Source organism: Cyanistes caeruleus, chromosome 5 (assembly GCF_971803275.1).
Source record: "Cyanistes caeruleus chromosome 5, bCyaCae1.hap1.1, whole genome shotgun sequence".
Taxonomy (NCBI): domain Eukaryota; kingdom Metazoa; phylum Chordata; class Aves; order Passeriformes; family Paridae; genus Cyanistes; species Cyanistes caeruleus.
Window position 1 is genome coordinate 25,428,305 of NC_141705.1, and position 13,642 is coordinate 25,441,946.

The 13,642-nt window shown below is 41.9% G+C and overlaps 1 protein-coding gene across 8 annotated transcripts in view; it reads right to left on the reverse strand.

Annotated features, from left to right (window-relative positions):
* GABRA4 (gamma-aminobutyric acid type A receptor subunit alpha4) overlaps window positions 1–6,933 on the reverse strand; it is a 69,578-nt gene extending 62,645 nt beyond the window's left edge. For 5 of the 8 annotated variants that reach the window (XR_015287512.1, XM_086891450.1, XM_086891449.1 and 2 more), the window contains exons 1-2: window positions 6,628–6,919; window positions 6,407–6,525 (exon numbers count right to left, since the gene is read on the reverse strand). Coding sequence is in view for 6 of the 8 variants with exons in the window: in XM_086891450.1 (XP_086747576.1) it covers window positions 6,407–6,525; window positions 6,628–6,710 (202 nt within the window). In the remaining 2 variants the exon portion in view is untranslated. Of the gene's footprint in view, window positions 1–6,406; window positions 6,526–6,627 lie in introns of all 8 variants that reach the window. The other 3 variants (XR_015287513.1, XM_086891453.1, XM_086891452.1) reach the window with 2 other exon arrangements.
* Window positions 6,934–13,642: the final 6,709 nt, after the last annotated feature.

Below are 13,642 nucleotides of genomic sequence, written 5' to 3' on the forward strand. Positions count from 1 at the left end.
CCTTGCTTTGCGGCCAAAACCTTGGTCAAACAGTTCAGTGTCTGGAAGGAGCAAAGACAGTGAAGCTGATTATCTCCTTAATGCTTTCTCTCCAATTGCAGCTCTTTCATGCTCCACGTCTTCCACCTACATTGGCCTTAACGGTTGTGAAATGACAAATCTTGGATTTTCTAGCACGTCCCAGTACTTAATGCCAACCCAGGAGTATCTATGGCGACACCAATACCTATCTCTTATTCTTCTTGTTCTAGAAGAAAACATAGCTGGTAACAATAGCGGGGGTATAAATAGTGAGTCATGCTGCTGCTTCTTTTTTAAACTATTATTAATCGTGGGAATTCCTGTCAACGAGGAGGTGATCTGTAGTCACCTAACCTACTTTTACTGGTGATTTAAGCAGCCCTCCAAAACGAATGTGTTGCACCACTTAATCAACTCAGGCTCCGCAAGCAGGAGATCCTATTAGAATCCTTAATGCTCTATTGCTGGCAATAAAATGCAATGAGTTGTAAGAAGGCAAATTAACTTTAAATATGACCATTTAGGCTTACCCCTCAGTGGATCTTCACAAAGTATCTATCCACCATAAATCTTCAGGAATGCTGAAGAACTATTTATATCATACTGGTGTATATTTTTATGTCAATGAAATAGGAGGAGAGTCCTACACACTGCAGTGGGAACAGTTAAGTCTGAATCACTGCTTGCAAGATAATATACTTTAAAGAAGCTCAGGCAGGATTAAAAGCAACCCCTGCAAAAAGCCAGAATAGTTCAGTGCTACAGATGTTACATGTGGGCTGAAGAAGTGATGCCAGGCCCTAACCCTGGGAAGAAGAACATAAAAGAGCTCTCCCATGCATTTTATGTCAACATATGGGTTGAACTGCAGCACAGCTACCAGTGAAAGACTTCGGGCTCCATTATCCCTGCGTCTCCATAGGCAACTGTCACTGCAGAGATCTCCGCTGTATGTAAACACTCAAATCCTGCACAGGTTTTCTGGATATTGCAAATTTTGCTATCAAGGGTCCCACAACTAATCAGAAACATTAACAAACAAGTCTGTACAAAGGTTTCAATGCACAATTTAAATGCTGTGCAGTTACTGGTGCTATTATGAGATCAGTCTCAGGATATATAAACCACATAAAATCATATTACATCAGTTCCTACAGCTACCTTTAAAAAAAAAAAAAAAGTAGTCGCTACAGATTTTTTTTTAAATATAACTACATGTGAAAGAATTGGTGTTTTCTCTTTCCAAATTCTTTCTGCCTGAATAGGGTTGACATTTTTTAAGTGAGGGGAAAAAAAAGGAAAAAACCAAAAAAACCATCATATGAAACATGTTCTCTTCTTTCATTCTATCAGAAAGAACAGCTAAGGACACCTGCTATATGTAAGAATTCTGTTCAGAAGCCAGAACTAGGTAGGGCATTTTTAAAAAATTAATGCAGAATTCAAACACATGGGCTACATCCTCTACCAAAAGATAATACAACAAACACTACAGCACACAACAACCTTTGTCTTCCATGTATGTTCATCTGTCAGCATATCTGAACTCCAAAAGGGAAAAGTGTATCTCCAGAAATTAGAAGATTACTGCTTCTTTACCTATTTATCAGCAAAACATCTCTGCTGAGACAGTCAATAAGCCCAATACTGGTGCCAGTTTTCACAATGTGGACACCTGTCTACTAAGAACTGGACTAAGAATATCAGCTAATTTTATACAGATCACTGAACAACAGACAGATGGTAATGACTTCAAGCATTACTAACCAAGGCCAAATTCAAATCAGTCACCTACAGGTATCTAACACCATATCCTGTTAAGCTTTGAGTCATCAACTTTCACCAGCTGAGAAAGAATGGACAACTGCCGGAAAAAAAAAAATGACCCACTTCACTTTTCAATGCTCACTTCAAGTCCATTTGCAATCTAAATAGTAAAAACAAATTATAATATCTATTATGCTGAGCAACAGAACCTTTAAGGTATGCTTGAGTTCCTAATAAGAGCAAATAATCATGTAGATATTTTTATTTTCTCTAAAAAGAGAAAATTGCCTTTGCTCTTCAAATGTATTCTGTGTTTATTTTCTGACTAAAGTCCTGCATAGACAGGAAATGAAACTCTTCAGAAATGCTGTTCATCAGCTGAACAAGACACAGACTAGAGGGGCAGAGAATCCTTCTCCTACCCTTCCTAAGGGACACAATGGCCAATATATTTAATTCCACCAAGTACTCAGCTGCACTTCCACAGTTACAAGATCATGATAGACTACAAAAGGAGGAAGAAAAGAAAAAGGGAAATGAATGCATACAGTCCTATTCCTGCTGTTCAGGAGTAAGCAGTGGATGTGACAATTTCCAAAGAAAAAGCCACAGAGCTAACATCAATAGTTGATAGTGAGACTCAAAACTTATGCCAGGTTCTACCTCACACAAATGAACAGAACTAAGGGAGAGGGCTCCAGCTTTCACCAGCTGATGGGCAACCACACCACAGTGCACCAGCAACAGGCTGTGGGCAGTGCCGCAGCTCGTGGTCAGCGCAGGTCTTTCACGGCCAACCTAAGAACCTTGGGCAGGAGGCAAGTCACACACAGCCTTCTTTCTTTGGTCTGGCCTTACAACTGGCCATTAAAAGAGACACCAGAGATCAGGTGTTCTCTGAAACGCACAATTCATTAAAATTAGCAGATACATGGTGTTGTCACCCCCATCAGCTTCAGTCTCCTTATTCCTTCTTACATCCCTAAGTCCAGGATTAAGTGTGATTAGTTACTGTATCATGACAATTTCAAAGACACCATTACATTTCTTAAAGTTACCATCCAATACAGGTTTGAATGAGCTCCTGCAGGCCTTTGCTAATGTCAAGAGTCACTCTCAGGTAAAGTCTGAAACCATGAAAGGCTTTAAAATGGCAAATCAGACCTAGGCCTTTTAATTCAAGTGAATAATGCTCTTCTCAAAGACTTTAGACTTCTACTGTCAGTTTGAAACTAATCACCAGAAAAATAATAAGGTGATTTTCAGAGAAAATACAACTTGTGTAACTTTCTATAGTTTTTCTTCATGTAATGCACAAAATTTTAAAAGCAGATGAAAACTATAGACAGGGTTTAGCTAGAAATGCTTCTACTTCAAACTTTTATGGCTGAATCAAAATAGTACTCTGGTAGTACTCTCAAAATTTTCCAACAGACGATGAATTTAATTAATGACACTACAAGCAGCTTCTGTAAAAACACTGTTTTTATAGAGTAGTTTTGACCAGGAAATCTACTTGGATTATAAATTGCATGCCAAAATTCAGGATAATGGTATAACAGAGCATACAGTATAGAGAATGAACTAACTTCATTTCCATCACACTATTTTCAAACATCATACAGCATTACTTTACTCATTAGTCCCTAAATACCTTCCATCTACTCAAATTCAAAACTCTAATGCATTTAAAGTCTTCCTGACAGCACTTGCAGGGCTTTTTTCTTTCCTACATGAAACTGCCCATTCTGCTTTACTTCATTCAATTTCTAAGTGACATTTCTTTGCTTCTCTCTTTAGATTCTCCCCCCTGCCCCAACTTAATGGGAACTTTCACTTAAATGGTCTTTAGTAACCTTTTTATTAAACCCTTCTGGTTTTGTTTTTCACACTACCAAACCTCACAGTGCCTAGTAAGTTGACAGCAACTTTTTAGATTTATTGAAGTCATTTAATAAAGTGAACTTTAATTTAATTTTTTAATTTAATTTTAGTTTTTAATTTTTAGTGCAGTGTGTGAATCCAGTGACATGGGGAAACTTCATTCTGCTATTAACCCTCAATACATGCCATGCTCCTGTCTAAGTACCACCAAGAAAAGATTCCATGTACTCCAATGGAGTTCACAACTCTCCCAGGAGACCACATCCACATTCGTAAGCATGCTGAGGCAATTTAAGTTCTCCTCCATAACTACCAAAAATTATACAAATTAATGATAGTATGGAGAATTTTGATCCAGTTGTAGGAAATTTCCAAAATCAAACATTTTCTCCTTTGCTCTGCATGTGAATTATCTTCATGTATTTTTATTTGTGGTAACACTGGAACATGCCAGCAAAATTCAGAATTTGGCTACCTCCCCAAGTCTGATTTTAAACATAATTTGTGCCAGAATTAGAAATATTTTCATCAATTTGAAGTTTAAAATCAGCATCAGCTAGTCTTCTGTGAGGCCTTTTGTTCTTAAAATAAAACCTTCGTTTCATTTCAGGCCCTGTGAAAACTAGATGGTGAATCAGCTTCAAGAAGAAAGCAAAAATAAGTATTCTGCTGCTCATCAGAAAGTCCCATCTCCTCTGACATTTTGTTTGCAATGTTATAAACTAGCGAGTGACCCACTTTCAAGCTACAAATCCCATTTCTGATAAAGATTTATCAGAAAAAAAACCCAAAATGTAAGTAAAAGTTGACTTATATTCTCTATTTCAATAGTCTGTAGTTATTACTCTGAGCAGTGTCAAAAAGTGAGATTTGATCAATTACAGAAATTTCTTTGGTTGGTTTTGTTGCTTGATTTTTTTTTTTTAATCCAAAGTTATTTTTCTCAAATCAGGTGTAGATAATTTTCACTGTAAGGAGCTAGGGAGGCACGCATCATTTTTAAAACAGATCATTTTCCCCCCATGTGTTACTTAAAAGTTCAAAACTCAAAGCGTGGTTAAATTCAAACCATAGAGATTGTTATAAGGAAGGAAGAAGCAAAATAATGTCCATTTTGTGAAATATTGATCCATAGGTGTTTTCCCAGGCTGAAATCTGAGTTTTTTCGTCTCTCTCTCATTTACTTCAATATTGCCAATGTGAAAGTTCAAGAAGATACAATGAACTTTTTCTCCTTGATTGCGTTTTGCTGAAAGTCTGCCACACTTACAGGGGAAAAATACCTCCTCTTGCAAAATATCTTGCAAAGGACAACTGTATTAAAATAAAAATCACCATGTATTACATATTTAGTAGTTGCTTAATTTTGGAAATCTGATAATGCTCATAAAGCATCTTTGCTAGATGACTAATTAGTTGGCATTCAACCTAAAATGATGCCAAACTTAGCACATCTCTTGTACGCGTGCAGAAGTGTCTGTAACCTCTCCACAAAGACTAAATTGCAAAAGACTATCAGTTCCCAATGACTCCTCCGGGTGTTAATAAATTTAGCTTCCTTCTCACTTCAATGTGTAAGCTAACTTAAGAAGGCTTCATTTATTCCATACACTCAAAATAATGAGTGGTCCAAGGGTGCCAGGTGTTGTCCTTTAACAATCATGATCATGCATGTGAGAGCACTGCATATGGCATGTGGGGAATGTGGTGGCACACATGTCAGTGTGGATGGATCACATGTATGGAGAAGGTACTTTCAGAGGAGGAAGAAAGTATTTCGCAACATAAACCTACGCAAGGATCTCATTCAATCCTGTATTGGAAGCAGCCTATAAAAATCTCCTTACAGCCTTGAGCATCATTAGAAGGTCTGTAGCATTTATTTATAAATATTTTTATATTATTTTTACTTTCAAATTTGCATTTTTAATATCTTCATTCCAGATTACAAAATAAACTTTTATTTTTGCCTGGATCTTAGTGATTTTTGGTTCCAAGCCCCTACACAAAAACATCTAAATCTTAAAGAACAGCAAGTCCAGCTACTTCTTTAGATCACAAAACTGCATCTTAACAGCCTGGAGAAAGGAAGAGGCCCAAAACCCCCACACGCAGAACACAGGTGAAGGGAAATTTGAAACTCCGCCACGTCCAATTCCTATACAGCAATTAAGTCTACTACTTCCAAATCAAAGCCGGAATTTCAGCAACTGTGGTAAAGAACTGGCACCTGAGCTCTGATTTTCCCAAACTAGTGGAACAGAATCCATCAGACCTAAACTCCTAGGCTGGTAAAATTACACTTGTTTCTGTTAGGACCCGATAGCGGCATTTACGGGTCGAAACCTGCCAAGAACGAGAAGAATCTGGGTGTTAAACAGGTCCCTCCATCCCCACCAAGCCAACGCACACGGGTTTCAGGGCTTATTTTTCCTCCAGCGCAGCAGCAGCAGCCCGAGCCCGGCGTGTGGGCAGAGCAGCGCAGCGGGGGCTGAGCCCGGGGCCGCCCCAGCGGGGCCCCCACGGCCGGGACTGCGCAGCCCCCCCGGGGCTTTCGGGCCGGGCACTGCCCGGCCGCCGGCCCTTCCCGGAGGGCTCGGACCCCGGAGCATGGAGTGGGGACACACCCCCACGTTTTCGGTCAGTAACGGGTCGGTCCGAGCGCTGAGCGCTGCGTCCCCCGCCCCTGCCCGGCGACCCCCCGCCCGCCGCCGGCACCGCGCCGCCACCGTACCCCCAAATCCCGGTCGCAGCCGGTTGTCATAGCCATCCAGGAGGCTGTTCAGGATGCTGGTGAAATTCTCCGGCCACAATTTCTCCTCTTTTTTGATCTGCCCTGGGGGCCCGGTGAGACTGCGAGGCAAAGAGGGAGCGGATGAGCGGAGCCGCCGGGAGCCCCCGCGGGGAGCAGCGGCACCGGACCGGGCCCCCCGGCACCGCCGCCGGGCTACTCACCAGGTCGCCAGGCACAGGCAGTGCAGGAGGGCGATGGAGAGACCCGAGGACATGGCGATGGCTGGCTCCTTGGCAGAAACCATCTTTGCATGCCATACTTCACGCCTGGGCACGTTAAACGCCTTGTCCGGGGCGGGGAGGGGGACGCGGGGCCCGGCGGGGGGGCGGCGGCCCCCGGCGGTCCCACATGCGCGGCGCCCCGGTTGCCAAGCGCCCGGCACGGGCGGAGGAGCGGCGAGCGAGTTTCCCCGCACCGTTAACTCTCTCGGGGCAACAGGCGCCGGTCCCGCCGCTCCCCCCGCTCCCGCCCCCGCCCCGCCCCGCCCGCGGCCCCGCGCTCCGCCCCGCGCTCCCCTCCCGGCCCGGCCGGCGGCCGCCGCTGCCACCGGCGCCCGTGCGGAGGTGGGCTGACAGCGCGGGAACGGAGCCCGGGGGCGTCGCGGGGGTGACCGCGGTGGCGGAGTCTTCGCTCGTCCCGATCGCCTCTGCTCCCCGCGAGGGGAACAAAACCGAGAGCGGGGGCGGGCGGGGGCGATTAATTCCCCAGCGAAGAGGGTTTGGGAGCAGGAGGGTCTCTCCGCTCCAGTAGGAGAGGAGCTGGCAGGAGAGAGGTTGGAAGAGGAGGTGAAGGAAAGCTTTGACTTCAAGGTTAAAACAGAGCGCTCCCAAAACAGATGGAAGCGAGTGGGTTATCCCAGGTTTCTTAACGCAAAAAAAAAATTAAAAAAAATGCCAGAATAAGGGAATCGTTTCACATTATATCTGGTGGGTTTTTTCTTTTTTCTTTTCTTATCATTCCTATAATTAGGAAACATGATTTGGTGACCCAAAAAAATTCCATTATGCAAGGTCCAAGGGATTCTGAAGAATTACAGTAAAATCCACTCAGAAGTGTTGTTAGTCTGTCACAGGCTATTGGGATGGTTGGGTGGAGGTGGAGGACTGGGGGAAAGGAAGAGAACAGGGTGGGGGCTGGTATTCCACACGCAGAAAGTATTGGCAATAAGCAACTTGTTCTTCTGATCAAGTGTGCTGCAGAGACAATTGTTGAGGTTTGAAAATCAGCATGCATGTCAATTTTAATGAGGGTTGTGAAATACATTGTGCACATAGGGCAGGTATTGTAATTGACTCAAACACTACAGTACTGTCAATGCCAACAGTAAAAAGTCTTTATTCGTTACTCACTACAGCATTTTTTAGCACTGAAATGCCTGATTATCTTCAAAACTACTGTACACTTGAAATCTTCCTGATTGTACTTCAGAGCTTGTTCCAGCTAGGGTGTCCTTTGCTGATTCGTTTGAAAAACAATTAAAGCTGTGCTTGAAATCCATTTAGCCTGCTGATGCTGTTTATCATTCAAAAAACTCTGTCTAGGCAGTCAGTTCTGCTTCCAATTTTAAAAGCCCTATTTAGGCCTCTGCAGATTACTAGTCTGCTTCCTGAGATTTTGACAAGGATCCTCATCTCCTGACTGCTTTACAGGATCCTGATCTGACTGCCTTAGTGGAATGACAAATGTGCTGCCAAAGCATCACCAACTGGGGCAGCCTGCCTATGGACAGCACACAGGCTCTGTGCAGTATTTACAAACCTGGACAACACAGACGGTAGGATGCCATGCCAAGGTCACTTCAGCTCTTGTGATGAGGCTCTGGGAGTAGGCTATTTACACAGACAGGTGAAAAACAGCACAACAGCCAGAGTCCACTGCTCTGTCTTCATTAGCAATCTGATCAGGAACAACAGAAGGATGGATGCGCAGCTCTTCAGAAGTCTAATTTCACAGAGTCAGATAAATTTCTCTGGGTTAATCAGCCACTTGGGATCTTCTGCAAAGTGTTGTGATTGTTTCTCTGGATCAATCTTCTGCTCTAGCATGGACTATGCCAGGGGTATACTGAGAACTGGCCTCCAGGCAAGACAGCGTCTAGTTTTTCTCCCTTGAAATAAAAAGTAAACCCTTACTGCAGAATATTAAAAATATTTCCTAGTACAATTATCTTATATAGGGCTATCTCAGTAAAATTTTGCTGGCAGAAGTGAAACTCAAAAAACTAAAGTGAGGGCAGTAGAGTGTAATTGAGAACTGGGCAGAATCCTGCTGGGTAGTCACAAACTTGGAGCAAAACGTGGTTCCATGGCACTGTCACTTATTGCAGCTGCTGAGGAAGAAAACAAACACCCAGGGAGAGCTGGGGATGCCCTTAGGTTTAGATTGTTTTGATACCTTCTGGAAATGTATAGATACCTGCGTGAACTGAAATAGAAAAGTTGAGTGGCATTCACCAGTAATGATCTCACCACATGGATGTCGTGAGACATGCTATCACACAACCCCCTCTCAAATCCATGTCTGGAGTCAGTAGTTCTGCTACAGCTAGAAATCAAAGAAACTCCCCCTTTCATCAAATCTAGGAACTGAGCTGATCTTTGAATGATTTCCAAGTTTTTCAGAACAAAGAACATTATTAATACCTTTTGTCTCTTCAGAACAGGTACTTCAATGAAGTAACATTCAGTAAAGGTACCATCAGGTTACAAGATTTGTGGACATGCCATGCAAGGGCAAGAAATACTCATGGCTTCTAAAAAGATGCCCATGTTGTTTTTTCTAAGAAAATGTAGACATAGTGCCCTCCTGTCACACCAAGCCTGCCTTGGGTTGTATTGATGCAGTACCTGAGTGATGCATTAGTGCATTTACTCCCTGCAAGTGCTAAAACTAAATGAAAATTCACTTTCTCTAAATCTAAAAAATTAATTCTAGCACATCTCAAATTTATGAGTGGATAATATCTCCCTTAAATCCAGAAATGGTTATCAATAAATCCATAAGCTTAATACCAAATTCAGACTGTTGTCCTTGATATCTGAAAACCTGTATCATTTGTAGATTGATGAAGCCTTTACAAAACTAGACTTAAAGGAAACATAAAGCAGTTCAAAATAACAGTAAACAGTCCTGTAAGCCACACATAGCAGCTCTGAGTATTTGTTTATTGCTTCTGATATATGCCCTGCTTAATTTTAATGTTTTCTGAATTACAACTTAAGAGCTATTCTAGAGTTTTTTTGGTAATGTATTTGTAGCATAGACACACAAAAACTCGAGAGGTGCTTCTTCGTCACCAGCAGATGTATGCTTTTCAGAAAAGTACAGCTTTAAATGGTCTTTGATCTCTTCATAGAGTATCTGGTTTATATCATCTCTCTAAAATAACTTGATGACTCCAAGAAGGATTTAGTGGTCACAGGCTGGATTGATGGTCCTCAAAAGTGTTTGCAGAATTCAGTATTTTCCCAGCTTCTCTATCTTTTACCACCAATTCTTCCAAGATTTCTCTGAAGAAATCTCACCCATCGGGGACTATTGTAAGAAGGGGACTATTTTTGCCAGGCTCCATATGCTCAGAAAGCACTTGAATTTTTTAAATAGATTTTTTTTTCTTTTTTTCCTTTTTTTTTTTTTTTTTTACTGTCCCTATACTGATGTATCCTACTAATGGTTTTTGATGAAACAGACATTCTGGCCAAACCTCAAAAACAGGTTTTTCCAAAGCTATGGATCTTAAGTATTGCTTAATCATTTTTTTATTTGTCACAACACAGAGAAGCAGATTTTCTCATCACTCTTCCCATTTCTACTTTACCATCAGATTAAGTGGAAAGAAAAGGGAAGTCAGTTATTTTCTTGTGTTAGTCATTATGTAACCTTTACAGGTTTGTATTTTTGTTTTGGCGCTTTTTTCCCTTTTGTAAAGTATAGGCTCTGCCAAACTACAGGTTATATAGATAAATTATAGGCTTCAATCCTTTCCCCCAGCAGATTTAATTATTCAGCTGATTTTTACCTGATCTAGTTTTGGCATCAAATCCATGAAGACAGACAAGCTAATATTGAAAAGGCTGTGAAAATCTTTAATGACCAGCTATATGTTGTATAGTTAAAAACCTCTCTTAGAAAAAGAGATGAAACTGGGATCACTGCCAAGCATCTCAGTGTTTCTTTATCTAAACAGCTAAGTCATTGATTTCTTGGATTTTTTAGTTTCTATCCATATCAGTAGAGCTTCTTACAGTCTTGAACAAATAACTTGTCTTCACATACACCCTCTTTAAAAAATCAGGGGTTGAGTATCCATTCTTTGGAAAATGCATACCCCACCCATCCCGTTTTTGGCAGATGGCCAAGAAAAGATACCTTTACTGCTTTATGTGTCTTTCATTCCCTTCTTCAACATCCACTATGATTAAAGAGATCATGGAAACCTACATGTCTTGGCTTTATCAAAACTTAGATCTGGAGTTCTGGGAAAGTCTGTACTACCTGTTCAGGGAAGAGTTTTCTATCAGTGTGGATACCAGAACACTGTGGACCTTGACTGCACCTCTAGCGATGCACTTACGTTTAAGGAATGTAGATTTTTGGGTCTGTTGATTGAAACTTAAATTCTGCCCTAGGAAGAATAAGATAGATGCATAAGCTCTTTCTGGCTCTTCTTCCAGTTCCAGCTTTCCCTGTAGTTCCCTTTCCTGATGTAATTCTAGACATTTTCTTTCCAGGTTCCTATTTCAGTATCTGATCACAAAGCTTTTACCTAGGCACTTACCTCTCTGAAGAACTTACAGTCTAGATAAACAAGACTAAGGACTGGATACAAGAAAGTACTGTTATTTCTGTTTTGCTGGGAATAGAGACACAAAAAGCTTAAGTGGCAATGCAACACAATGGATGAAATGTAACTGCTTTCTAGTCTGCTGCGTCCCAGGTCAGTTTTCTAGTCACCTCCTCATCTGTCTTTTCAGAGCACAGCATAAGCTCTATGTAAAACTGAACCTTCAGCTGGCCCAGCTTTGCTTCACTTCCATGGCCAGAACTCCTACGAAACTGCAGGAGCTGATGCTGACATGCATTTAGCTGTGTATTTTTTCCCCTGACATATGGTATTTACAAGACTTCTCTACAGTACCATGGTTATTTTAACACATATGTCCTTGATTGCTTGGAATAAGACTAGAAAATCCTTTGAGTACCAAATATGTATATATATTTATATATATATACACACACATATACATATATATATATGCATATATTGCTATTACTGATTGCAACAAGATTTGTATGGATTATAGTGATTGACACATGGATGTTTAAGGAGGTAAACTGTGAGCTTCATATTTAAGGGGACCTCTACACACTGTAATGGAAATGTGTTTGTGGAAGCATTCACTGCAGGAACTGCAATATGGGGCAAAAACTGTTGTCACCAAAAAACAACAAGAGGATTCATGTGCCTTCATCTTTCTCATCTGACCCCAATACTTTCCTGGCACACACACTCATATAATTTGGCACATCACTGACCCATGTCACATCTGCAGCCAGGGCCGTCAGGACAAATTGCAGTCAGGTCCTCAGTGGCAAAGTGGGGAATCAAGGAGATCTGGTATCTATCTCTAAAATGGGCATCCCCAGGAAAATAAAATAAGAAAATCCTCTTCATGCAAGAGAAAATGCAGATTTTCCTAAAAGCAATACAAATCTGTCTCTCTTTCATTGAGGTGAAGGACGTGGCAGCCAAGGTAGTGGGGAGGAATCTGGGAAGCCACTGCCCAGTATCCTGCCTTTCCCTGTCAGGGCTCCCACATTTAATGCAAAATGTGTCCAAATTTTTGGTTGCCACAAGCAACAGCTGCAAACTTTCTGCAGCATTCAGAAGTGACAGGCAGGGCAGAGAGGGGCAGGGGGCTGAGGCAGGGGAAGTTTGTGGGGGCTGCCATAGCTCAGAAGGAGAGGGGAGGAAGGCTGGATGCTCCCACTTGCAGTCTCCTTCAGATTCCTGTTTCCAGGCAGAGCCTGCTGCTCTGCCTACTGGTTTTAAGACAGCTGCATCCTGCTGCTGGCAACTGCTCCCAGAAGGAACAAGAGAAGATGCACCAACAAACTGCCTTCCTGGAAGACTTTATTGTTCCCATTCATTCCATGTCTACTAATCCCAGAAGTTTATGAGTCATGGGCAGATACCTGGGGAATGACTTCAATGTTCCATGGAAGCCACAGGTTTGGCCCTTGACTCATAGTGAAGCCATTGGCAGCAGCACAAGTGATTTTCTTCCTGGCTTCCACCAAAGGAGGAAGAGCCTCATTTTTCTTTAAAAGGAGGAAAGGAAAGAGTTGCAAAATCTCTGGATTGTATAATGCCAGGAAAAAACTGACATTTCACCTAGATGGCTTACAACTGTTGCATAAAGAACCCAAAATCCTGCAGGCAGGTAAGTAAAACTGAGATGTCTGAATCTCATGAGCCTTGTGGGGCTGACTTCTGGTTCTCAAAAGTCTGGGGATAGCTAGTACTTAAGAGTACTTAAGAGGCTCTGTTTATGCTGCTCTTCCCTCATGTTTCCATGCTGGGGGGTTGGTGAGCTGTGCTCAACACCACCTCTTCACTGACAATGGTGTTCAGCTAAGAACTCTGCCTTGGTTTGGTTCATTTCTCAACACTACTCCCTTTGCTGACATCAAGCACGCACAGTAACAGACTTTCCTTTCTACCTTGAAAGAGGTACATCCTTCATAACATTTGGAGAAATATAATGGCAGCAGAAGAAGTAAGGAATACAATCACTTAAAGGTGTTCTGCATCTACCTTCTTACAAGAGATAGCTCATACAGTGATGCACCTAATATAGTCAAAACCTTCCTTACAGTGAAAACATTTTTGTACTAAATAATAATATCAGCATTTGTGCATTAGGTAGAAAATATTCCCTTTCACATATTTTAGTATAAAAGCAAACAGAATGATTGGGGGGTTTATGCAAATAGAGCTGCCAAGCAGACTGGCCCAGAGGTTAACCACTTTAGACCTGAAAGCTCTGCTTGTAAAAGCAAAATTTACCATTGTGGCAATACACTAAATCTACAAAAGACACACAACTAGTCTGCTCTTCATTACCATCTGGTGGTTGTTGCATGGAGTGGCATTACTCACATCTCAAAGTTACT